The 22,236-nt window shown below is 45.3% G+C and overlaps 3 protein-coding genes across 6 annotated transcripts; 1 reads left to right on the top strand and 2 right to left on the bottom strand.

Annotated features, from left to right (window-relative positions):
- Window positions 1–486: 486 nt before the first annotated feature.
- On the bottom strand, window positions 487–5,691 carry LOC102423130 (NEDD8). The gene is made up of 3 exons (XM_006102241.3): window positions 5,438–5,691; window positions 739–786; window positions 487–573 (listed from the first exon to the last, which is right to left on the bottom strand). Exons 1-3 carry the CDS (start codon window positions 5,453–5,455, stop codon window positions 487–489), a joined length of 153 nt encoding a protein of 50 aa, XP_006102303.1. The 5' UTR covers window positions 5,456–5,691.
- An 88-nt stretch (window positions 5,692–5,779) lies between these two features.
- On the top strand, window positions 5,780–13,056 carry GMPR2 (guanosine monophosphate reductase 2). Of its 3 annotated transcripts, XM_023743668.1 has the most exons (10): window positions 5,815–6,026; window positions 6,396–6,516; window positions 6,628–6,747; window positions 9,553–9,636; window positions 9,794–9,967; window positions 11,030–11,111; window positions 11,201–11,307; window positions 11,496–11,538; window positions 12,075–12,234; window positions 12,435–13,056. In XM_023743668.1, exons 2-10 carry the CDS (start codon window positions 6,430–6,432, stop codon window positions 12,622–12,624), a joined length of 1,047 nt encoding a protein of 348 aa, XP_023599436.1. In that variant the 5' UTR covers window positions 5,815–6,026; window positions 6,396–6,429; the 3' UTR covers window positions 12,625–13,056. The 3 variants fall into 3 exon arrangements, with proteins under 3 accessions (XP_023599435.1, XP_023599436.1, XP_023599438.1); XM_023743667.1 differs by having other exon boundaries at window positions 5,780–6,026; window positions 11,201–11,538; window positions 12,074–12,234; window positions 12,435–12,996; XM_023743670.1 differs by lacking the exons at window positions 5,815–6,026; window positions 6,396–6,516; window positions 6,628–6,747 and adding an exon at window positions 7,711–7,776 and having other exon boundaries at window positions 12,435–12,996.
- On the bottom strand, window positions 12,725–15,901 carry TINF2 (TERF1 interacting nuclear factor 2). 2 transcript variants are annotated; one of them, XM_023743666.1, is made up of 9 exons: window positions 15,668–15,901; window positions 15,415–15,519; window positions 15,233–15,334; window positions 15,047–15,154; window positions 14,865–14,961; window positions 14,229–14,691; window positions 14,072–14,139; window positions 13,874–13,965; window positions 12,725–12,865 (listed from the first exon to the last, which is right to left on the bottom strand). In XM_023743666.1, the coding sequence occupies exons 1-9, from the start codon at window positions 15,857–15,859 to the stop codon at window positions 12,863–12,865; spliced, it is 1,230 nt and encodes a 409-aa protein (XP_023599434.1). In that variant the 5' UTR covers window positions 15,860–15,901; the 3' UTR covers window positions 12,725–12,862. The 2 variants fall into 2 exon arrangements, with proteins under 2 accessions (XP_023599434.1, XP_023599433.1); XM_023743665.1 differs by lacking the exon at window positions 12,725–12,865 and adding an exon at window positions 13,460–13,740 and having other exon boundaries at window positions 15,668–15,900.
- Between the last annotated feature and the right edge of the window lie 6,335 nt (window positions 15,902–22,236).

Here is a 22,236-nt window from a genome sequence, read left to right as displayed (position 1 = left end):
TTCTCATCATTCCTGCAGGAAAAGAAGGCACAAAAAGGATTAGAAAAATCATCTAGAACAGGGCTTTTAACCTGGGTTTCATGGATCCCCGCCCCCCCCCCGGGGCGGTCTATAAACTCAGATGAGAAAAAAAAGTTACATCTTTATTTTTACTAACTCCTACCTGAAATCTAATATTCTTTAAATTGTGAACATAGGCAAAATCCATAGTGGTATTAGCAATATGGGTAACCTATTAACAATAGAAATTATTTTCACACATTACAATTATTTGTAGGTATCTTGAAAATATTTTCAATATGGTTTGCTTCTGTAATTCTATGTATTTTATTTTATGTCTGCAGAAATCTGATTCGGAGAAGGGGTGCATAGGCTTCACTAAATTGTCAAAGGGTCTAGGCCACCAATAAAAAGAAGCAGACCATCTCCAGTATTTGCTCCCTCATCTTCATGTAAGATTGCCACACCCTCATTTCCATTCCAAACTCACATCTGTTTACCACTGTAGATGAGCCGCTGCTGCTGTGGGGGGATTCCCTCTTTCTCTTCCACACGTTCCTTGATTCGTTCCACCTTAAGGAGTACAAGTAGTTAGGGGCTACCCGTGGTAGATACGGATAGGGCCATGGAAGTGGAAAGAACAGAGCTATGCAGACAGCATGAAAGCAAAGGACTAAGTTCATCAGCATATCCAAACAAATGTAGAGAGATAGGCATGAAGATGTGTTGGGGTATTACCTTATCTGTGGGTTCAATGTCAATCTCAATCTCCTTTCCGGTCAGCGTCTGAAACAGGCAAGGGTTTCATGAGTCCTACAGCCCACTGTACAATATTTCTCTTAGGTAAAAATGTCCTGTCCTGGTCTCTGGGGATCTACTACCTTCTAAGAGATGTACATTCTTGGCAAAGCTGCTCTGAAGAATTAGAAGGCGTTGATCACATCTAAATTCATCAAACATTTTTAGGCTGTGGACATGTTTGAGAGGGAAAGATTCTGTGAACCATTTGACCTTAGTCCCACATCCCCCACCCTACCCCACTAGAATCCATGGTATTTTTGCTTGACATAGCAATGAGAGGTATCCTATCCTAAAGATAGCATTCCTTTGAGATGTTGTTGTATATCAGTGGTAGAAATTAACATTTAGATAATTCAAAGAATTCTCAAGGATATCAGAGATCACCTCTGATTAACTTAAGTAATACTAGAATTCAACATTCTATTCTCCCATATCTTCTCCAGACTTCTGTGTAAATCCTAAATTGCAGCTCTGGTCTTCTTGACTTTTTCCATAGGCTAAGGGCTAATGACTTCCAAATACAATATACTAACTGTACACTTAAAAATGGTGCCCTAGCCCTAGCAGGTTAGGCTCAGTGGATACAGCGTCGGCCTGCGGACTGAAGGGTCCCAGGTTCGATTCCGGTCAAGGGCACATGCCAAGGTTGTGGGCTCGATCCCCAGTAAGGGTCGTGCAGGAGGCAGCCAATCAATTATTTTTTTCTCATCATTGATGTTTCTATCTCTCTCTCCTTCTCCCTTCCTCTCTGAAATCAATAAAGCTATATTTTTTAAAAATCTAAAAAAAAAAAAAAAATGTTGCCCTAGGCTCAGTGGATAAAGCACCAGCCTTCGGACTGAAGGGTTGCGGGTTCGATTCTGGTCAAGGGCATGTACCTTGGTTGCAGGCTTGATTCCCTCCCTTCCACTTTCTCTAAAAAATAAAAAAAATCAATGGGAAAAATATCCTCTGGTGAGGACTAACAAAACAACAAAAAAGTACTTACCGCACCACTACCTATGAATTATTTTCACAGATGAACACATAGAAAAGACTAATCAAGGTTCTAGATCTTATTACCAAATGACAAGAAAAACAGGTAGAAGAGGAATGTATTAAAAGACAGCATGGAGATGTAATCAGCAAAATCCAAACAGTAGGAAACTCTATGGGACAAACAATATAGTTTATTCAACAAGAAAAAAGAGAGAAAAGGGTGCTTTACAGGTTTGAAGAGTTTAAAATACACATAAACCAACTGTAATGTATGACTTTAGTTTAGATTCAAACTAACTATAACAATAAATGAGACAAAAAGAGTACATTTGTTGATAGTAAAAAAAAATCAGTGTTAATCTTTTAGGTGTGATCATTATGGTTATATTAGGAAAAAAGTTATTTTTTACAGCTAAATACTGAAATGTATGAGTAACATGCTGGGATTTGTTTCATAAAACATCAGCTAAGGAGGATTGGTGAGTGTAAATAAGATGGACCATGAAATTATAGTTTTTGAAGCTGGGTAAAGGGTGCAGTATGTCTTTCTCTATGCTGTGATATATGTTTGAAGTTGTCCATAATTAAAAAGTAACTGAACAATTTTAAAAGATATTCTTTATATATCATGCGATACTAGCTTCTTCCCTCAGATCTGCTCACTGTGACCCAGGAATGCATTCAATGCTATTTAACAAGTCTATGATGAACTTAAGCCCAACACACTGCTGTAGGTGCTGGAGGGGATATAAAAGAAATTAAGTGATCCAGCCTTTCCAACAATATTTTCAAGTGAAGATTTACAATCAAGAAACACTGAGCCGTATAATTAATAGAACAAGCCTATATATACAAGGAAATGCCATATTGAATACTACTGTCCAAATACAAGGTTCAATGTCAAAATGCTATGGTGAGTGAAAATCAGCACTGATTAATTTAAACCTAAATAAAATAACATTTCACACTCACTATTATAACTAAAATAAAAATGGCTGATATGACTAGCAAGGGTACAAAGCAGCTGGAAAGTTCATTCATTGCAGGTGGGAACGTAAAATGGTGCACCTGAAGAACTGTTTAGCAGTTCCTTTTAAAGTTACATTATCAAGCCCTGGCTGGATAGCTCAGTTGGTTAGAGCAGGGGTGGGCAAACTTTTTGACTCGAGGGCCACAATGGGTTCTTAAACTGGACCGGAGGGCCGGAACAAAAGCATGGATGGAGTGTTTGTGTGAACTAATATAAATTCAAAGTAAACATCATTATATAAAAGGGTACGGTCTTTTTTTTTTTAGTTTTATTCATTTCAAACGGGCCGAATCCGGCCCGCGGGCCGTAGTTTGCCCACGGCTGGGTTAGAGCATCCTTCCGATCAAGGTTGCAGATTCGATCCCCAGTCAGGTCGCTACAGGAAGCAACCAATGAATGCATAAGTAAGTGGAACAACAAATCGATGTTTCTCTCTCTCTCTCTCCCTAAAATAAAATAAAAATAAAAGAATACATTTAATAAATAAATAAATAAATGAAAACCTGGTTGGAGGCATCACACATAAATAAAGACATAAGTTAATGAGACCCCAGACCAGAATAAGTGTAATGGGAATGAAAAGAAAACCAAGCAAAAAGAAATACCAAAGGAAAAATTAGGTTCTAAAAGAGAAATTACTCTAAAGAACTGAGTTCCAGATACCTGGTAGATTTGCAGGATCAATATATGAGTATTGGGGAGCCAGCTTAAGAGAGAAGATGATGTATTTAATTTTAGAAAGATGAAGTATCAAGAGAAGATTTAAATCAGAAGGACCTGTAAAGGACTGCAGAAAAAGATATGGAAGAAGTCAGCTAAGGGGAGAGAAAAGTTGAAAAATTAGTAATTTATAAAGGAGTCCTGCCAATAAAACCTATCATTTATATAACTCACAGCCAACTAATCACTTTTATATGTATTTAACGTATAGAGAAATGTAGCAAACAACAACCAAAAAAGAGAGATGAAGGACAGAGAAACCCACTTAAAGGTAAAAAGGAAAGTGTTTCAGGAAAGGAAAATGACAATTTCAGAGAAGTACTAAATAAAAATTAATTCAAAGAGATAAAATCTAGAACCTTGCTACTCAAGCAGCATCAGCATCACATGGGAGCATGTTAAAATGCAGAATCTCAGGTCTCATCCCAGACCCACTGAATTAGAATCAGTATTTTCACAAGATCCCCAGGTGATTCTTAAACACTTTTAAGTTGAGAAGCCCATCTATAACAGTATACTTTTAAACTGCAGGTCTCAACCATCAATGGGTTATGAAATCAACTTAGGATAGAATTGAAATGTCAAAGCATATCACACATAATAAGGTGTGTGTTTTTGGGGGGGCGTGTCTGAGACATGAGGTAAAATTTTTAAATGTAGATTGAGATTTTAAAAAGAGTTTCCAAAACACTGAACATCAAGTATAATAATAATCGTTTGTTGGACTAACAGTATACTCAGGGGACACAAAAAACCCTATGCATTGAAAAGAAGATAAAAGCATTGATCTGCTAGTGTTCTTCACACTTTTTGACAGTGACCCATATCAAGAAATACATATGAACTAGTAACGCAACACTTTTACCCAGAAGTATACCCTGACATTTCTATTTTCTTCTTCTTCTTTTTTAAACATTGCTCACGACCCACTGAACTCTTAAATTGACTTCACAATTAGCGACTCTTTTATAGGCCACTACTCAAGTTTGAAAAACAATATAGTTTGGCCTCAATCCGTAGCTAAGAGGTGGTTTGGAAGAACTGAAGAGGTTAAGAATGGCTATTATATATAGCAAATACACTAAGGAGCTGATGAAATAACGATAGACTTACTCGGAAGTAAAGCAGTCAAACTAATGTTGCACTGCATCGATTGTTAATTTTTGTCTGTCTGCAGGTACAAAAGAGGAAATAGCAGGTAGGACTGGTGAGGGTGGGAATTGAAAAATAATGGGAGCTGAGAGAAGATGAAGTTAACCCTGCCAGTACAAGAACCGGGGCGCTGGTAACTAACCAACCCGCCCCGTCACGGAAGGGAGGCTGGCCCAGGATGCTTGGCTCGGAAAGGCAGGTCCTGACTAACACTCCCAGTTTGGGTTCCTGAAGGCTGGCTGAGATACCAAACCTTGACGACAACCAGCAAAGACTCACGATCTAGCCTCGGAACCACCCCCTCCCCCTTCCTCCCCTCCCCCCGGTTCCCAGGCTAACGTTTTTGTGCTGTGCTCGGACCGGGAGAAGCAGGTAACCTGGGCACGAAGCACGGAGATCTGAGCTTATTCCAAGAATCTAAGGGAGAGTGGAGCCAAGCTGCTGCTAGGTCCTCTCCCTGAGCGCGGGGGGTTTGAATACAGCGAGAACCCTGGCAAAGGAGGCCTTCAGGGTCATGTCACGTCTGGCGAGAAAGCAGGAAAGACAGAAACCCCGCGGTCACTTAGTTGGGCCAGCCCCTCGCCATCAAAGACGTGAAGAGTCCCCCCACTTCCCATCACCCCTCGCGCGGAGCCCTGAGGGTGTCAGCGCCCTCAAGGCTCGGGAAAGGCGTGGTTTCCCTTCCCCGCTTCTCCCGTAAGGCACAGCGGCCAGCCCAGTACCACAGCGTCTTGGCAAAGCTGGAGGTGCTCCCACCTTCACTTTAATTAGCATCTTCTTCCGATATTGGGTCTGCACACAGATAAATTCTTGCTTCTACCGCTGCGGTGGCTGCTGCCGCTCCCCAGCACTCTGTCGGTGGGAGTCACTTCTGCTTCCGGGTCATTGGCTGGCTCCACCCCCCCTTCTTTCTCCGGGATTCCCCAAAGGCTCAGAAATGCTCCCCGCGTTTTCTTTCGGTGGCGTCCTAAAGAAAAAGAAGGTGTCAAGCTTAATTAGAGCAGAGATGACGCCTCCGCGACTCTGAGAGTCCCCAGTGAGCAGGGTCTAGACCGGGCGGAACGAACTACTTCTCCCATCCTGCCTGCGGGCAGCTCCGCGCGTTGCACCCTGGGAGTTGTAGTCTCCTGCTTCTCAGACCAACGACAACCTCAGTGTGTGAATTCCGTTAACCAGAAGACCTCGCACAGCCGCCGCCGAAGCTGGAATTCCTCAGTTAATCGTTCTCGCCCGCAATTAGCGGAATCTGTTGGCGTGGCCCACAAGGCTTAGCGGGGCTGCACGAGGATCGTTGCTAAGCAAGGGGAACTTCGGTCAACTGCCACCTTGGCTACGGCCACAGGAAGTGAGTACCCCGATTCCGGAAGCAGGTTGTGGGACCCCTCCCCCATTCCTCTTGCCTCCAAATCACTCTCTTCCCTCATTACTTATTTGCCGGGAGGGAGAAGGAAAAGTAGTGTAAAGAATGTACCTGTTTAGGGTCACTCACGATTCCATCCCAATTATTCTCCCCTGGGATGGAGACCCCGAGGGTAATCGCGACCGTGGGACCGGTCGAAGATGGCAGTCTTCAGGGACCGACCACGCCTCGACCAGTGCCCCGACTTTGCACAGTTTAAGCGAGGAGAGAGATGAGCCCTGCCGCCAGCCCTAACAGGGCCTTAAGGCTTGTTATTGACTCAGCTCCCCCGTCCCGTCTTTCCTTACCTTCCAGCCCTCAGATTCGTTGCTACCCCGAAGCCCCCGCCATGCCTCACATAGACAACGACGTCAAACTGGACTTCAAGGACGTCTTGCTGAGGCCCAAACGCAGTACCCTTAAGTCTCGAAGTGAGGTGAGCCCGCTTCCCCGGGACCAGGACTGAGGAAGATTCCTGGCATTTTTCCTCATGCAGTACTTGTTTCTTGGGTGAATGAAATGCTCATTTTCCTGTTCATATCTGCAGGTGGATCTCACAAGATCCTTTTCATTTCGCAACTCAAAGCAGATGTACACTGGGATCCCCATCATTGCTGCCAATATGGACACTGTGGGCACCTTTGAAATGGCCAAGGTCCTCTGTAAGGTAGGACTTCTCTTAAGCTGCTTCCTCGATGGTGTCCAGCTGTTTGGGCTGAGTGGAGAGTTATTGGCATTCCCATCCATCCCAGATCAACTCTGGCAGTTAACAATCTGGATGCTCTAATTTACTATTTTTCTCCAGTATCTGGTAAGTTCAAAGAGCCATGTAAGTTAATGAGATTCAAAGCTACGTTTTGATCCTATTTTTCTGATATATAGGGTGTCACACTTTTTTTCTGATCAATTGATATGTTTTTATTGATTTTTAGAGAGGGAGAAACATCAATGAGAGAAAAACATTGATCAGCTGCCTCCTCCATGCCCTCTGCTGGGGAATGAGCCTGAAACCCCCAGCATTTGCCCTGGCCAGAATCGAACCAGTGACCTCTTGGTGCATGAGTTGATGCTCAACCACTGAGCCACATCGGCTGGGCCTGTGCGGCAGTTTTATGCACCTTGCCAACTTTAGCCCCAGGTCACCCCCTCCAAATCACATGCATCTCTCCTGTTACATCATTGTTAGGAAACTAAACATTCACTGTTTTAGTCCAGAAACTAAATACATTTTGAGCATTTAAAAATTCCTAACTAGGAGATTCTAGAGAGAAGCTTATTAATTTTATAATATGCCTATTTTTTTTTTTAATCTTCTTAATTTTAAGTCCTAGGTTCCTTGGAGTTTCTGGGATGTGCCCAAAATGGAATGTGTTTTTCTTTTCTTTTTTTAATATATTTTATTGATTTTTTTACAGAGAGGAAGAGAGAGGGATAGAGAGTTAGAAACATCGATGGGAGAGAAACATCAATCAGCTGCCTCCTGCACACCTCCTACTGGGTATGTGCCCGCAACCAAGGTATATACCCTTGGCCGGAATCGAACCTGGGACCTTTCAGTCCGCAGGCTGACACTCTATCCACTGAGCCAAACCGGTTAGGGCTGTTTTTCTTATATACAGGTTATTGTTCACTTTCGAAGTAGAATATGCTACTCTTGTCAGTAATATTACCTGCTTCTATATTTGTAGTTGAGAAGGTAGATAGTTACTTTGGGTACTCTTGAGAACATATGCACTCTTCTGGTTAATCCACGTAGCCCTGGTTGATGGGATTCTGTTGCTGCTTGAGGCTCTTAACCTTCAGGACTTCATCTCCCTTTCTTTACTTCTGATTGCTGTAAGTCTCTGTGGAATGTCTGCTGTCATTTCTCCGAGGTTGGTAGTTATTGTTTTAGTACTGTATTGCTGTTGCTGTGCACTAACTATTTAGGAATCCTGCTGTTGCCCTGTTGAGTTGAGGAATGGTGAATCTGACTGCAGTATTAATAGACATGCTGTAACACATGGAACTTGTGGGCATTGTTTTAATGTTTTGTGTTGAGACTGGCTTTTAAATACTACTGAGTGCTAAAGAAATCAGATTTTAGAGATAAGAGTGAAGTCTCACAGTAATAATTAAAAGGTTGGATGCAAGCATGCATCTTTTTTAGATCTTTAGTTTGGTATGTAATTGGATGTGCTTATCATGTGACACTATATCTATCTCTAAGGTCTGCTGACCTCCTAGAGTGATTTTCCTTTGTCAGCATGTTGATGGCAGAGTGTTGCTGAGAATTCAATACCAGCTAGGTAGTGTTGGTGGTGATCTTTGATTGAGTATAACAGTAACACTTCCTTACTGCTGGCTGATGCATGACTTCCTTGGATTTCTTGCCAGTTGCAAGACTTGTGCTGTCTCAGTTAACTGCTGTCTAATTTGTTTGCATGCCTGCACTTTTAAAGCACAAACACCAGCATTCACAGTGGCCTTTGAATGCCTTTCTCAAAGTATTGGGATATTCTGTTTGCAATTTGTTGAGCTAGAAAATACAAGTCCAGTGAGTCATTATGTCCTTGAACTTGGTTGACTGAAATAGATCGAATGAAATAAACTTTTCAGGTTGGTCCATGTCTCAAGAAAATTTGTCCTTTACTCCAGTGGAGATGGAGAAAGGATGGGGTAGCATCTAATTGGCTCCATTAAACTTAAGGCCTTACCTTTTGTGAGCATTTGTTAATATTTTATATATATATATATTCTAGAGGGAGGAAGGGAGAGAGAGAGAGGGAAGGAGAGAGCAACATCAATGTAAGGGAGACACATCGATTGGTTGCCTCCTAGGTATGCGCTGACCAGGGGGTTGAACCTGCAACCCAGGTATATGCCCCAACTGGGAATTGAACCCGCAACCTTCCTGCACATGAGACGATGCTCTAACCAACTGAGCCACCCAGCCAGGGCACCTTTTGTGAGCATTTTGACTCACTGAATTGCTGTGGGTAAACTGACCAGAGATACCAAAAACAGGTTAGTTCTACCAGGTTACCATAGAAGGAGGTTAGTTCTACCAGGTTACCATAGAAGGAGGGGCTGAATCAGTGTAGGCAGACACTGGCTTTGTCCGGCGTCTTCATGGTTCTTGTCTATTCCTTGTCCTCTTGCACCAACAGCTTGTCCTCTCACCTTTTTTTTCTTTTTTATCCGTCACCTTTTAAGTCAGAAGCACTGTATGTGCTGGCAGGTGAAATCCAAACCAGGTAACTTAGTACTTTGGTGGAAGTGTTTGACAGTACTAGCTATGGTAAAAAGTCCTACTGAGATTTGTAGGGAGACAAATGGTTGAACAAAAATCTCACCTCAACCCCTGAGTTCTTTAAGTTTCTCTTTCCAGACCTCAGTCCTTTTCTCCCTCAGAATAGTATAAAGGTCTACTTCTAGAAAAAGAAATCCTAATAAAGTTCTCTCCTTTTTGATGGCTCTTTCTCCTCCTCAGTTCTCCCTCTTCACTGCTGTTCACAAACACTATAGCCTGGAGCAGTGGAAAGAGTTTGCCGGCCAGAATCCTGACTGTCTTGAGGTAATACTGGCTCTCCCGTGATCCCTTCTTATCCCATTTTCCCACAAATTTTTTCTTAGCTTCCTGGGGATCAACTCTTAGACTGCTCATCAGGTTTTTCCAAACATGCCACAGCTGTCTAATGCCTCCCATGCCAATGCCCCTGCTTCTCCCACAGCATCTGGCTGCCAGCTCAGGCACAGGCTCTTCTGACTTTGAGCAGCTAGAACAGATCCTGGAAGGTATTCCCCAGGTGAAATATATATGCCTGGACGTGGCAAATGGCTACTCTGAACACTTCGTTGAATTTGTAAAGGATGTACGGAAACGCTTCCCTGGACACACCATCATGGTATGTTTCTATTACCCTGTAGATGGTACATTCCTCTCCTTCTTTCCCTTTTGTGCCACTCCTTTTTGTTACATCAGTTCATTTCTCCTCTGCTGCATTTTGATTTTCCTGGTCTGCTTAATCATGTCACTAGGTGATTATCCAAGGTTCCATGCTTAAAATGTTTATTGGTCATTGCAATCTCTGACTCTTGATACATTGTCTTTGTAAATCCAGTGTTCCTGACGTTACTCACCAAATCATGATGTGCTTATGCACTGTACATACCTGTGATATATATCTACCTGCCTACTGAAATGAACATACTACAATCCTATTAAAGGGATCACATGTAACGTATTTTTTTTACAAGCTTAGGGGAATGACTACAAGACCTCATTTTCTTCACAGCATTGAGGGAGCTCTCTTTTCTGTTCATCAGCATATACACAAAACAAAACAACAAAACAAAAGCAGCAAATACAGCTATGTAGATGGGTATATAGCCTACATCATCATGTCTTCCCCTTTCAAGGGCCACAATGGGTTCTTAAACTGGACCGGAGGGCCGGAACAAAAGCATGGATGGAGTGTTTGTGTGAACTAATATAAATTCAAAGTAAACATCATTACATAAAAGGGTACGGTCTTTTTTTTTTTAGTTTTATTCATTTCATATGGGCCGGATCCGGCCCGCGGGCCGTAGTTTGCCCACGGCCGGTATATAGCCTACATCATCATGTCTTCCCCTTTCCCCTAAGCCAGAGAGGTTTTATCACTTAACAGCTTAAGGGCAGGACATTTTGGGTCTCTCTGGTAAATCAGATTTCATCTTGGTCCAGTTGGATCCCAGCTTTACCCTAATGCAACAGTGACACTGGTGACTAACCCCCTTACCTCACCTGGGAAAGCAGGATCCTTTGAAGAGGCTGATCTAAAAGCTCTCAGAGGGCCCAGCAGAGGGAAGCCAGGTACCCTTCTTTGTAATAATGTTGGAAGGACCTGGTCCAGGCATGCTACATATGAGAGCACACAACTTCTTCATTTCTGACCCTAAGAATGCTGTTTTGATTGCTGTCTTAGGCAGGGAATGTGGTAACAGGAGAGATGGTGGAAGAGCTGATCCTCTCTGGTGCTGACATCATCAAAGTGGGAATTGGACCAGGTAAGCTGGCTCATTGGGGGACATTGGCTCTTTTCAGTGGCACGTAGCTATGGAGCACTTCTCTCTCATCCTTGTCACATTCTCCTCAGGCTCTGTGTGTACCACCCGGAAGAAAACTGGAGTCGGGTATCCACAGCTTAGTGCAGTGATGGAGTGTGCAGATGCTGCTCATGGCCTCAAAGGCCACATCATTTCAGTAAGGTCCAAGGGGAGAGCAGGGTATGAGGCTGCCAAACATCTGGGTTTTCTACTGGGTATGGAAGCTCTGATAGAGGTGGATCAGGACTCCTGGGTTCCTGTCAGCTTTGAGGTGGACTGTTGGGACACTGCTGAGAGGGCTTGGGAAATCCATGCTGTTTCTTCACGTTGCTTCTTACTTTGCAGGATGGAGGCTGCAGCTCTCCTGGGGATGTGGCCAAGGCTTTCGGTAAGGACACTGGGAGAGCACAGGAGGAGGATCCTATAGGAGAGGATGCATCACCTTTGAGGGTCTAGGATCAGGCTAAGGCTGAGGAAGCCATTCAGGTTCTTTCATAATATGAACTCATGGCCCTGAAGCCTGTGGTGGTGTCATCTGGGCGAGCCAGCTGAAACTGTGATATGGACTCTCCCAAGTGTGGGCCAGGACCATCTGCACCAGCCCCTGGGCTGTTGGGCAATGTAAATGCCCCTCAGAGTTACAAAATCCAGCTCTGGAGAGTGGGCTGCAGATCTGCATTTTTTACAGCTTCCCAGGTGATCCTTGCTCACACTACAGTTAGAGACCTTTGCTCTTGGAATACTTGAAGTGAGTCTTGTTCAACTGGGAAAAGTAAAGAGAAAGACAGCAAAAGCAGCAAAAAGAGAGAGCAAAGCCAGGCAGGGAATCTCTAGTGGCTTTAGAATTTGGTGTGAGTTGCTTCTGAGGGTGGGTGGGCACGTGAACATCTGGGCTAGAGTCATCTCTTTTCCTCTCATTGATAGGGGCAGGGGCTGACTTTGTGATGCTGGGTGGCATGCTGGCTGGGCACAGTGAGTCAGGTGGTGAGCTCGTCGAGAGGGATGGCAAAAAATACAAGCTCTTCTACGGAATGAGTTCTGAAACAGCCATGAAGAAGTATGCCGGGGGCGTTGCTGAGTACAGGTACGTGTAGAGGCCCAGGAGCTGAGGGTTCTTGGAAGGTGTGGCTAAGTAGGGTGGTGGCAGAACTCAGGGCTGCTGAGAGATGGATGGTATAGTTCTGGGGAGAAAAGTGGCGAACCAGGGCTTAATGCAATGGACTGGGGAAGAGTCATTTGGCTTAAGGAATCCAGAAGGAAAAAGAAAAATTTTCCTCCTTTAAGGGCCTCAGAGGGAAAGACGGTGGAGGTGCCCTTCAAAGGGGATGTGGAACATACCATCCGAGACATACTTGGAGGCATCCGTTCCACATGTACGTACGTAGGAGCAGCTAAGCTGAAGGAGCTGAGTCGGAGAACTACCTTCATCCGTGTCACCCAGCAGGTGAATCCAAGCTTCAGTGTTGTGAGCTAGGTCTGAGCAGTTCTGCCCTCCCAAGGCACCAGCATCAAACTACAGGGCCTCCCACGTGGGCCCCTCACCCATCCCAGCTGCTGTGACTGTTATGTGATCATCTCACTCCTGAGAGCTCCTGCAATAATGTGTCTATCTGCATCCACAAAACGCACTCGCTAGGGAGGAAGCAAGGAAGGCAGGCTGAGAAAATGAAGTTGATAATCAAATGGGAATCTGGAGACTCAGCTTCTGAAGATTACTAAAAGAAAAAGATAGTGATTCATACAGTACATAAATGTTTTAGATATGGCCATGGTCTTAAGAGGTAGGCTTTCAGAATCATGCTTTGCTAATCAGCTTCATTAAATGCAATCTTTGAATATCTAAAAAGCTGTTAAGTGTTTATATTTTTTAAGTGTCTCTATAAAGAGAGATCCCAGTGACTGTAAAGAGATTCTGGGGCTTTCTACACAAGCCTGGCGTCTGGGTGCTGGCTCCAGGAAAGTGGAGGTGGAGATGGCACTGACCCAGTGGAGTCGAGGACAGTAAGTACTTTTTCTATGAAGCATCTCCATTCAAGTGTTAACCCCCTAGATAACCTGGCAGCATGAAAATTTACAGAGTATATATTCTGGCATTAGGACACACAGATATTTTCAGAATAGCAAAAGGAAATTTCTCATCCAGGCTCTCAGCCCTGGTAATCTCTCTGATACACCTGAACAACACTTTCCAAGGGAAGTAAAAGAGCAAAGGGATTCTTTTAGCCTGGAGAGGCCAGTTATGTTTCTAAGGAATGATTTACACTAACCTTATAGAAGCCTTAATTCCCCTCCCTCACAGCAACACAGTGTTTTAACAAACAAAGTTTAATGATCAAGCGTTACAAAGCAATTTGGGCCATATAGTCAAGCAACCCAAGCCTGGGCTTCCACTTTATCCCCACTAAACTGCCTGTAGAGGTGAGGAGGAAGGAGACAGGCAAGATGCAGATGGCATTCTGGTCCTATCGGAGGAGTCTATATGGTCATGGGAAGGGGCAGAGACAGCACTGGGACTAGAAGAGGGGAGATATTCACAGAAGGTGGGGATTAGGGTGTCAAACTTTGTCTTCTCATAGTTTTCCAGAGACAACTGCAGAGAAAGGAGCAGGGAGATCCTGTCACCTGAAACATTCCCTGAGCCCTCCGTATTCAGGGAGCATGGGTTTCTGTCTTGTTCTGCCCCATCTCCTTCTTTCCCCAGCTTTCTGTTCCTCCCTACTCACCATTCCTCCCCTCTGGCCATTTTCTTCCTCATCAGAGTCCAAAACCAAGTCCCCTATGGTAATGACAGGGCTGCACAACGATGGAGGACACACTGCAAGAGGGAAACCAGAATCAAAGTACTCCTCTAGGTGAACACAGGCCCTCAAGCGTCCCAAGAGAGGAGGCTGTCTGATCCAGTCCTGACTCAGTATACCTACCTGGCTTCCTGGCCCTAGGAGGTGATAATGACAGTCTCAGGGGCTCCATGGGGCAGTCCCAGCAATTCCTGGGGTGGGAACAAGCAAAGAAGAGAGGATGGAGGGAAAGCAGGCAAGGCATGTGCTGTCAGTAGGCAGAAGCAACTGTTCCACTTACTCCTTTTGCTCCGAGGCTGACAAGTCAACTGGGTTCTCCTTCACAGTCCCTCCGCCCAGGGTCTGGGATGGACTCCTAGACTTTTCAGTGGAGGCTGTTCTCGCGCTGACGTCACCTGCTGGAACTGCCATGTGTGTCCCTTGTTCTTTCCTGTTCTCAGGTTTAGATATGACCTGGGTTGGTGAACCCAGATTCCTAAAGGGGAACAGCATGACTGTGGGGCGCTCCTTATGGCCTACCCTACTGGATGCCCACTGGGACTGGGTTCTTCGCTGGCCTAGAGGGGCCAGATTGAAGTGGTGGCCAGCCAAAGGTTCTGGGTGCTTTCTTGAGGCTGCTCCGTGAGGAAGGTGTGGGCCAGGCTTGGTTTTTGGCACAGGTTGATGGAGTGCTGGTCTTGGTTGCTGAGGAGGACTGGGCTCCATGGGCTCTGACATGTTCACTGAATTAGTAACAGAGCACTCTAGAAAGAAAAGAATGTTCCTTATAAAGAGAAGAGACAGTAACACATAAACTCAGTCTGGTTTCCTGGGTCTTAAGCCAATGTAATCCTTCCAAGGGGCTGGCTGTCTCAAAAGGCCTCAGCCTACTTATTCCACCCCCAAATTCCTAATTTTTTCCAGATGGCCCTGGTACCTGGAAGTGGCCACCCCATGTCCACACTATATTGGCTCAAAGCAAAAGAAGAAGTGATAGAAATTCCAGGCTGCATCCAACTCAGCACATCCTGAAGCTGTGGGCAGGGAGAGAGCATGAAGACCACAGACCTTGGCCCAACCACCCCGCCCTCCGCCCTCTGTGTTTAAGCCTAGGAAAACCTGCTGTGTCTGTGGGGTAGGCAGTGCTTTTTCCAGCCGACACAAGTATTCAAAAAATAGCTTTTCCATAGCAGCCAGAAAGGGTTCCCCATACTCTTGTTCAAGTTCCTGCAGACAGAAAAAAGCAGGTCAGGAGGGGACTAGAAAAGAAAGCCATATCATAGCTTCCAAATTCGCTAGTCTCACCTGCAACTTCCAAGCCAAATCCACAGGGGCCTCTGCCAGCAAATTCACCTGCTGGCAAAAGGCTTCCCGTGCCTCTGAGATCTTCTTCAGATCCTGCTCTGTCTGTTGAAGGTAAAGCGGGCAGACAAATTAGGGGCACCGAGGATCCACTGTGGGTGGGGACGGTTCCAGGGGTTACTTACAGCTTTGGGGTCCCGCACTACAGGTCCAGACTCTGGAAAGTGGTGATGCAAGACATTCAGAACCTGGGCCCAAGGCCGGCCCTGGAGGATCAGCTCCACCACCACCTGTGAATGGGACTGAGCTCAGAATTCCCACTTCGGGGCCAGCTCCCCTTTTGCAACAGCTCCCAACCCCGAAGCGGTCTGTCCTAGTCTGATCCTTGCATCCCGCCCCTTCCCCTCTGCCCGTTCCCGGTCCCACCGGCTCCGGTACCTTGGCCTTCAGGCCCATACACAGGCGCTCGTGGTGGCGGTAGCGAACCAAGCCAGGAGCAGCGGCGCGCAGACACCGCAGGAACTCCAACACTCGTGGGAAATGTTCCACGCGGCGTCGGCGCACGACCAGCCAGTTGGCAGCGGCAGCCACGCGCAGGGCCGCGGGGCCGGCCCCCGGCGGCTCGGCCATGGCCGGCGCGCTCGGCCTCGGGGGCGGGGCTGAGGTCCTTCCCGAAAGGCCTCTGACTCCGCCCGGGGGCGGGGCTTCCGGCGGCGCCCGGACGCTCGGCCGTGTCAGGGGCGTCGTGCGCTTCGCGGTCCGACTCAGCGCCCTTCCACAGGCCGCCAGAACTTTGTAGGTTTTCTCCAGGTTGGGCGGGAGCCGGGCTGAAGAATCCAGCGGCCCCAATGGTTCCAGGGCGCTCGCTCGGCCTTAAACGGCGCCGTTGTCCCGAACCCGAGGGCCTGCGACCGGTTTCTCTTGCCCCGGAAAAGGGCGGTAATGGAGAACCAACGGGTCACGGGCGGGGGGAGAAGGCGGGGAACGCGACGGCGCGTCATAAAGCTCCGCCCCGGCGGCCGCCCCGCCCCGCCGTCTCCGTGGGTCCTGGGCGGTGGCGAGGCGCCTTCCCAGCTCCCGCCGTCCGTCTCTGAGGCTTGGCTGTCCGGTGTGTGAAGCGGGGCATGCCGCTGTCCTCTCCGTCATCGTCACCCACAGAAACCCCTCAAACCCCAGGCCGCCACCCGGCGCGGCGAAGCCTCCGGGCTGGGCCGCCGCTGCCGGTGAGACCTGAACTGTTCCTCTGAGCAAGCAGCAGAGGGCGCCACCTTCTCGGAGTTCGAAGGACACATCGGATTGTTACCTGGTTTTCTTTGGTTGGTGCCACTGTAGGTAATTCATGTGCTTTTCTGTATCATGTAATTTAAATTTTTATAAAAAAGTAAAATAGTTTCGTTTATCGGTTTTCTGCTGTGCGCTTAGTCCAGGCGGCCCCTCACGGACTGTTTTACTCGTCTGCCCCCGGTGTCTACTTATTTCCACCGCCAAGTGCAGAACCTGCACACAGTGTATATTTTTTGTTGCTCGAATAATTACCTGCCCTGACTACCTTACAGGGCTTCAGTGAAACTACCCTTTCCTTTTTTTTATTTTTAAAATATATTTTATTGATTTTTTACAGAGAGGAAGGGAGAGGGATAGAGAGTTAGAAACATCGATCAGCTGCCTCCTGCACACCCCGTACTGGGGATGTGCCCGCAACCAAGGTACATGCTCTTGACCGGAATTGAACCCGGATACCCTAAAGTCCAGGCCGACGCTCTATCCACTGAGCCAAACCGGTTAGAGAGAAACTACCCTTTCCATGGGCTAACTCTTTCCCTAGAGCAGTGGTCAGCAAACCGGCTCGCGAGCCACATGCGGCTCTTTGGCCCCTTGAGTGTGGCCACGAAGTTTCAATCGCACTGTACGTGCACGCCCGCACGTGGTATTTTGTGGGAGAGCCACACTCAAGGGGCCGTAGTTTGCCGACCGCTGCCCTAGAGGAATGGCTTCCATATCCCTCCGGTCCCAAGGTCTGAGGTGATTCACATATTTGACCGTCCGTGGGACATTTAGTTGGAGGTCCCCACAGTACCCAAATTGGATATGTGTAAAATTCTAATAATCTTCCTTTTAATCTTACCTTTATTCTTTCTGTAAAGTTCTTCCTTTACGTAGATCTGAGTTTCTGACCTATATCATTGTCCTTGCTGAGAAATTTTCGTTTAACACATCTTGCAAGTCAAGTCTCCTGGTGACAAAATTTTTGTTTGCCTGAGAAAGTCTTTATTTCTCCACTTGTAAAATATAATTTTGCTGGATACAGAAGTCTAGGCTGGTGGCCTTTTTCCCTTCAATATGCTAAGCATTTCATTCCACTCTCTTCGTACTTGCCATGCTTTCTGGAGAGAAGTTTGTTGTAATTCTTACCCTTCCTCCTCTGTAGGTAAGGTGTCCCCTCTTCTACCCCCAGGCTTCAAGGTTTTCATTTGGTGTTTTATTTTCTGCAGTTTGAATATGATATGCCTAGGTGTAGATTTTTTATTTTTGTCCTGCTTGGTATTTTCTGAGCTTCCTCCATCTGTGTTTGATGTCTATCATTAATTTTGGGAAATTCTTGGTTATTATTGCTTCAAATATTCTGTTCCTTTCTTTTCCTTCTGGTATTCTCATGTGCATTTTGTAATTGTCCCACATTGCTTAGATATTGTTTTGTCTTTTTCTTTACATTTCTTTGCATTTTCTAAACATTTTGAAAATGTTTATTGACACTTATTCAAGTTTATCGATTCCCCAGCCATGCTCATCTATTGATCAGCCTGTCAAAGACACTCTTCATTTTTGTTACAGTATTATTTATTTCTAGTATTTCCTTTTGGTTCTTAGTTTATATCTTTCTGCTTATACTATCCACCTGTTCTTAAATGTTGTCCACTTTTTTCATTAAACCCATTAACATATTAATAGTTTTAAATTCCTGGTCTGATAATTCCAATATCTCTGCCGTATCTGAATCTGTTGTTTTTTTAAAAAAATATATATATTTTATTGATTTTTTTACAGAGAGGAAGGGAGAGGGATAGAGAGTCAGAAACATCAATGAGAGAGAAACATCAACCAGCTGCCTCCTGCACACCCCCCACCAGGGCTGTGCCCGCAACCAAGGTACATGCCCTTGACCGGAATCGAACCCGGGACTCTTCAGTCCGCAGGCCGACGCTCTATCCACTGAGCCAAACTGGTCAGGGCTGAATCTGGTTTTGATAGGGGAAAGGGCATATAAAAGGAAGGGCATGTAATAAGAATAGAGCCACTGCCCAGCCAGCATGGTTCAGTGGTTGAGCGTCTACCTATGAACCGGGAGGTCATGGTTAGATTCCCAGTCAGGGCATACGCCCGGGTTGTGGGTTCAATCCCCAGTGTGGGGCTTGCAGGAGGCAGCTGATCATTGATTCTCTCTCATCATTGAGGGGGAGGAGGGGAATACAAGCGAGTTGGTTAACAAGTTATCATCTTACTAACTATAGATAAGTGTTTTCTTACAGACCCTGGGAAACTGAAGGATGAAACAAGGCTATAAAAAGATAAGATGCCTCTATGGGTCCATTACTCAGAAAAGAAATACATTTTGAGAACAAACCAAGGACAGGACTCACTTTGATTTGGTTGCTGTGCCCGGACCCTGACCCCCTCCGGGAGTTTGCCCCGGGAATGCTGACCATTCTCTGGTTCCAGGAACGGGCTGAGCTGTTTGTAACATCATAGAAGATTAGCCAACTTGTTATCAGACTTTGAGCTCCTGAAGGCCAGACTGCAGACCCTACCCCCCTCCTTTCCCTGTTACACTCGCAGCTGCACGTAGTTATCTTCCCCTTCACCTGTATATAATCAGTCAGCAAGCCAGCGGCGTGAGAGCAGAATTTCCAGGGTGACCGACTGCCCTCCCCATACTGCCAGTATTATTGGAATAAACGCTCATATATGATTCAACCTGTCTCTTCTTAATTTGGTTCAAGTAGTGACAGGCAGCCTCGCCGTTGTATCCAGTATCAGTTCTGACTCTTGGTCTGTCTCTTCACAGTGTACATTTTGTATTTTAGTATGCCTTGTAGTTTTTTGTTGAAAGTCGGATGTACTGGTAAAAGGAACTGAGGTAAATAAGCCTTTGGTGTGACGTTTTAAGTTTACCTGTTTGGCAACCGTGCCGGAGTACGCCAGATGGCCAGGGCCTGGGTGTCCAAGGACTATATACAGAAGCAAGGTTACAGCAATCTCAGTACATTGTGCCCTTCTATAACCCAAATTAGTGAGGTCACTACTTGGAAAGAAGCCTCTTTTGTCTGAATAGTATAACATGTTACTGACCAGCTGGTGTGCTAGAGAGGCTGCTGAGGTTAGAGAGCTCAGGTGCTGCTGCTGTGTGAGGCAGTGGCAGCGGCTGCCAACTGGTCTAGAGGCAGCCCGCGGTTGCACAGATAATAGCTGTAGGTACAGAGGCTGCTGCTGCTTTGTGGGAAAGATGATTTGTTAACTAGCTGGTGTGCGTCTACCTATAGTATAGGACTTTACTTTGGAGAACTACTTTATCTAATGGCTTCTTGTTAGCAATGGCTACATGGCCACTAGCTTCTACAATAAAGATTCTCTTATATATACATCCACAACTTCTTATGGCTTCTCCATCTACTACCCGGCATCCGTGAAGATCCAGTCCCTGGCAGAGGGGCTCGGACCCAACAGTGGAGGAGTAGAGCAGAATAAAGGAACTGAGTTCCCAACAGTTAGTCTAGAGAGCAGGGTTCAAAGAGGAACATGCTCTCACAATTAGCACTGTGAGCAGGATTTAGGAGTAAGTACTGCAAGAATTAGACCTTTCTCTGACACCTCGCTAGGAGTTAGTCTGTATAGTTTACTGTTAGCTGTAGGAATCAAAAGCTAAAATTTCCTCTGGTGTTATTGTTCCCCTTGTTGTTTTGGGGTTTCTCTAGCAATGTCTTAAATAAGGTCTGAAATGTGCAGGTCTTTCCATAGTATTCCTGTTATTATCCAGGTAGATCATCATAATAGTAACTGTCAGGAAAGAGTGAAAGGTGACCTGAGGATTAGAAAGAATAAGAGATCAAGATGGAGCCTGGCTGGTGTGGCTCAGTGGATGAGTGTTGACCTATGAAACAGGAAGTCACGGTTCAATTCTTGGTCCGGGTACATGCTAGGGTTTTGGGATGGGTCCCCATTAGGGGACATGCAGGAGGCGGCCTATCAGTGATTCTCATCATTGATGTTTCTGTCTTTCTCTCCCTCTCCATTCCTCTCTCTGACATCAATAAAAACAAATTTTTTAAAAAAGAAATCAAGATGGAGAGGTAAAGGAACAAAGGGATTGTCATGGCAATATGATTTTGACTACTACATGTTGGAGCTGTGGTCACATTAAGGAATTTTGTGGTATTTATTTTTTTTTAAAAAGAGGATATTTAACATGGAGAGGATAAAATATTTTTACTCTGGAAATTTGTTTTTGGTTCTATTGACCCCATCTGCAAAAGACTCTTTCTGACATTGAATTGATGGAAGAAATAAACTTATCTGTTCTTTACATCATTACGACCTAAAGATATTTCCAAAGTACAGGGACAGGCTGGCTCATACTACCACAAAAAGCTTTTATAAAATGGCAGTGATATTTAATACTTGCTAAGGTAGCTCCTGTGGACCTGTGTCTTGTACAGGATCTTAGTCCTCAGCAAAGAATGTACAGCAGTGTACTCTGAAGACCATCAGCTAGGTCGGGGGCCTCTGAATATCCAGCACTGGGGGACAGGCTCCTCTGTGCTGAAACATGTCAGTGGCTGATTGAATGGGATGTAATCTGTGCAGTTAAAATTGAGGTGCTGTGAGTGAGAGGAAATCTATTGCCAAACCTCTCAGATATTGCTCCCATCAGAGAAAAAGTTATTCCTTTTGAACTACATATCCTTACATTTCTTATAAGAAATTCAGCTCAATTATAATATGGGACCATTGTCATATATATGATCCTTCATTGACCAAAATGTCACTATGTGGCATGACTGTTGTCTTGTTTACTCTTCTAGACTCCGTTGTACCACAGGGTCTTTGCACAGGCTGTTCCCTTTGCCTGGAGTGATCTCCCTTCCCTCTCTGCCTATCCTTCAGGGTTACCTATTCAGGTAAAGCTTTCCTAACCATCACCAGGAGGCTAGGTCGCATGCCTTTACTGTGAACTTCAGAGCTATCTACTCTCTTTGTCTCATGCATTTATTCATTTAATCTGTTTTTTCTCAGACTCTTAAGTTCCATAGGGCAGGAACTAGGTTTGTCCCGTGTTCTAGTACTTAGCCTATTCCTTGGCACATGTTATTAAATATTTGTTAAATTGGAAGAAGGAATGGATCCATTAGCTAATCACCATGGCTGGACCCTACCAATCAGAGTCCCTAAAAAAATTCTGTGGACAAAATTTCTTCCTAGGGTGGACCTTAGAACAGTGGAAGCTAGTCATTATTTAAAAAATTAACTTTGTTTAAAATGAAGTGCAACCACTATATAGTCTGATCCATAAATTTGAGAAACATGTCACATTTTGTAAAAAAAAATTTTGTTTGTAATTAGTTTCACCTTACTTGCTTATTATCAGGAAGATTTTGGTGTGTTTTTGTTGTTGTTGTTGTTAATCCTCATCTGAGGATATTTTTTCCATTGATTTTTTTTTAGAGAATGGGAGAGAGGGGGAGAGACAGAGAGAGAGAAACATCAATGTGAGAGATGCATCGTTTGGTTGCCTCCTGCACGGCATGACCTGGGCCAGGGATTGAGCTTGCAACTGAGGGACCTGCTCTTGACCAAATCGAACCCATGACCCTTCAGTCCTCAGGTGACACTCTAACCACTGAGCAAAAATAGCTAGGCCCTTTTTGTGTTTTTTCCTTCGCCAGAATTTCCAAGGAAATCTGACCAAAGGGCAGGCCTTGTAGCTTCATGCTTGGTAGGGGTGAGCTCTGCTG

The sequence above is a fragment of the Myotis lucifugus genome, unplaced genomic scaffold, assembly GCF_000147115.1.
Source record: "Myotis lucifugus unplaced genomic scaffold, Myoluc2.0 scaffold_406, whole genome shotgun sequence".
In the NCBI taxonomy this organism is placed as follows: Eukaryota; Metazoa; Chordata; class Mammalia; order Chiroptera; family Vespertilionidae; genus Myotis; species Myotis lucifugus.
Note: the sequence above shows the minus strand (reverse complement) of the source record. Positions and strands in the feature narration are given on the sequence as shown.

Bases quoted from the DNA above. Each gene is read 5' to 3' on its own strand.
- GMPR2 (XM_023743667.1), top strand. From the start codon at position 6,430: ATGCCTCACATAGACAACGACGTCAAACTGGACTTCAAGGACGTCTTG. The intron at 6,517-6,627 runs GTGAGCCCGCTT...TCATATCTGCAG, and splicing joins CCCTTAAGTCTCGAAGTGAG to GTGGATCTCACAAGATCCTT. The intron at 11,539-12,073 runs GTAAGGACACTG...CTCTCATTGATA, and splicing joins GGATGTGGCCAAGGCTTTCG to GGGGCAGGGGCTGACTTTGT.
- LOC102423130 (XM_006102241.3), bottom strand. The intron at 574-738 runs GTAATACCCCAA...GTACTCCTTAAG, and splicing joins ACATTGAACCCACAGATAAG to GTGGAACGAATCAAGGAACG.
- TINF2 (XM_023743665.1), bottom strand. From the start codon at position 15,859: ATGGCCGAGCCGCCGGGGGCCGGCCCCGCGGCCCTGCGCGTGGCTGCC. The intron at 15,520-15,667 runs GTACCGGAGCCG...TCCCATTCACAG, and splicing joins GTATGGGCCTGAAGGCCAAG to GTGGTGGTGGAGCTGATCCT. The intron at 14,692-14,864 runs GTACCAGGGCCA...TTTTCTTTCTAG, and splicing joins CATGGGGTGGCCACTTCCAG to AGTGCTCTGTTACTAATTCA.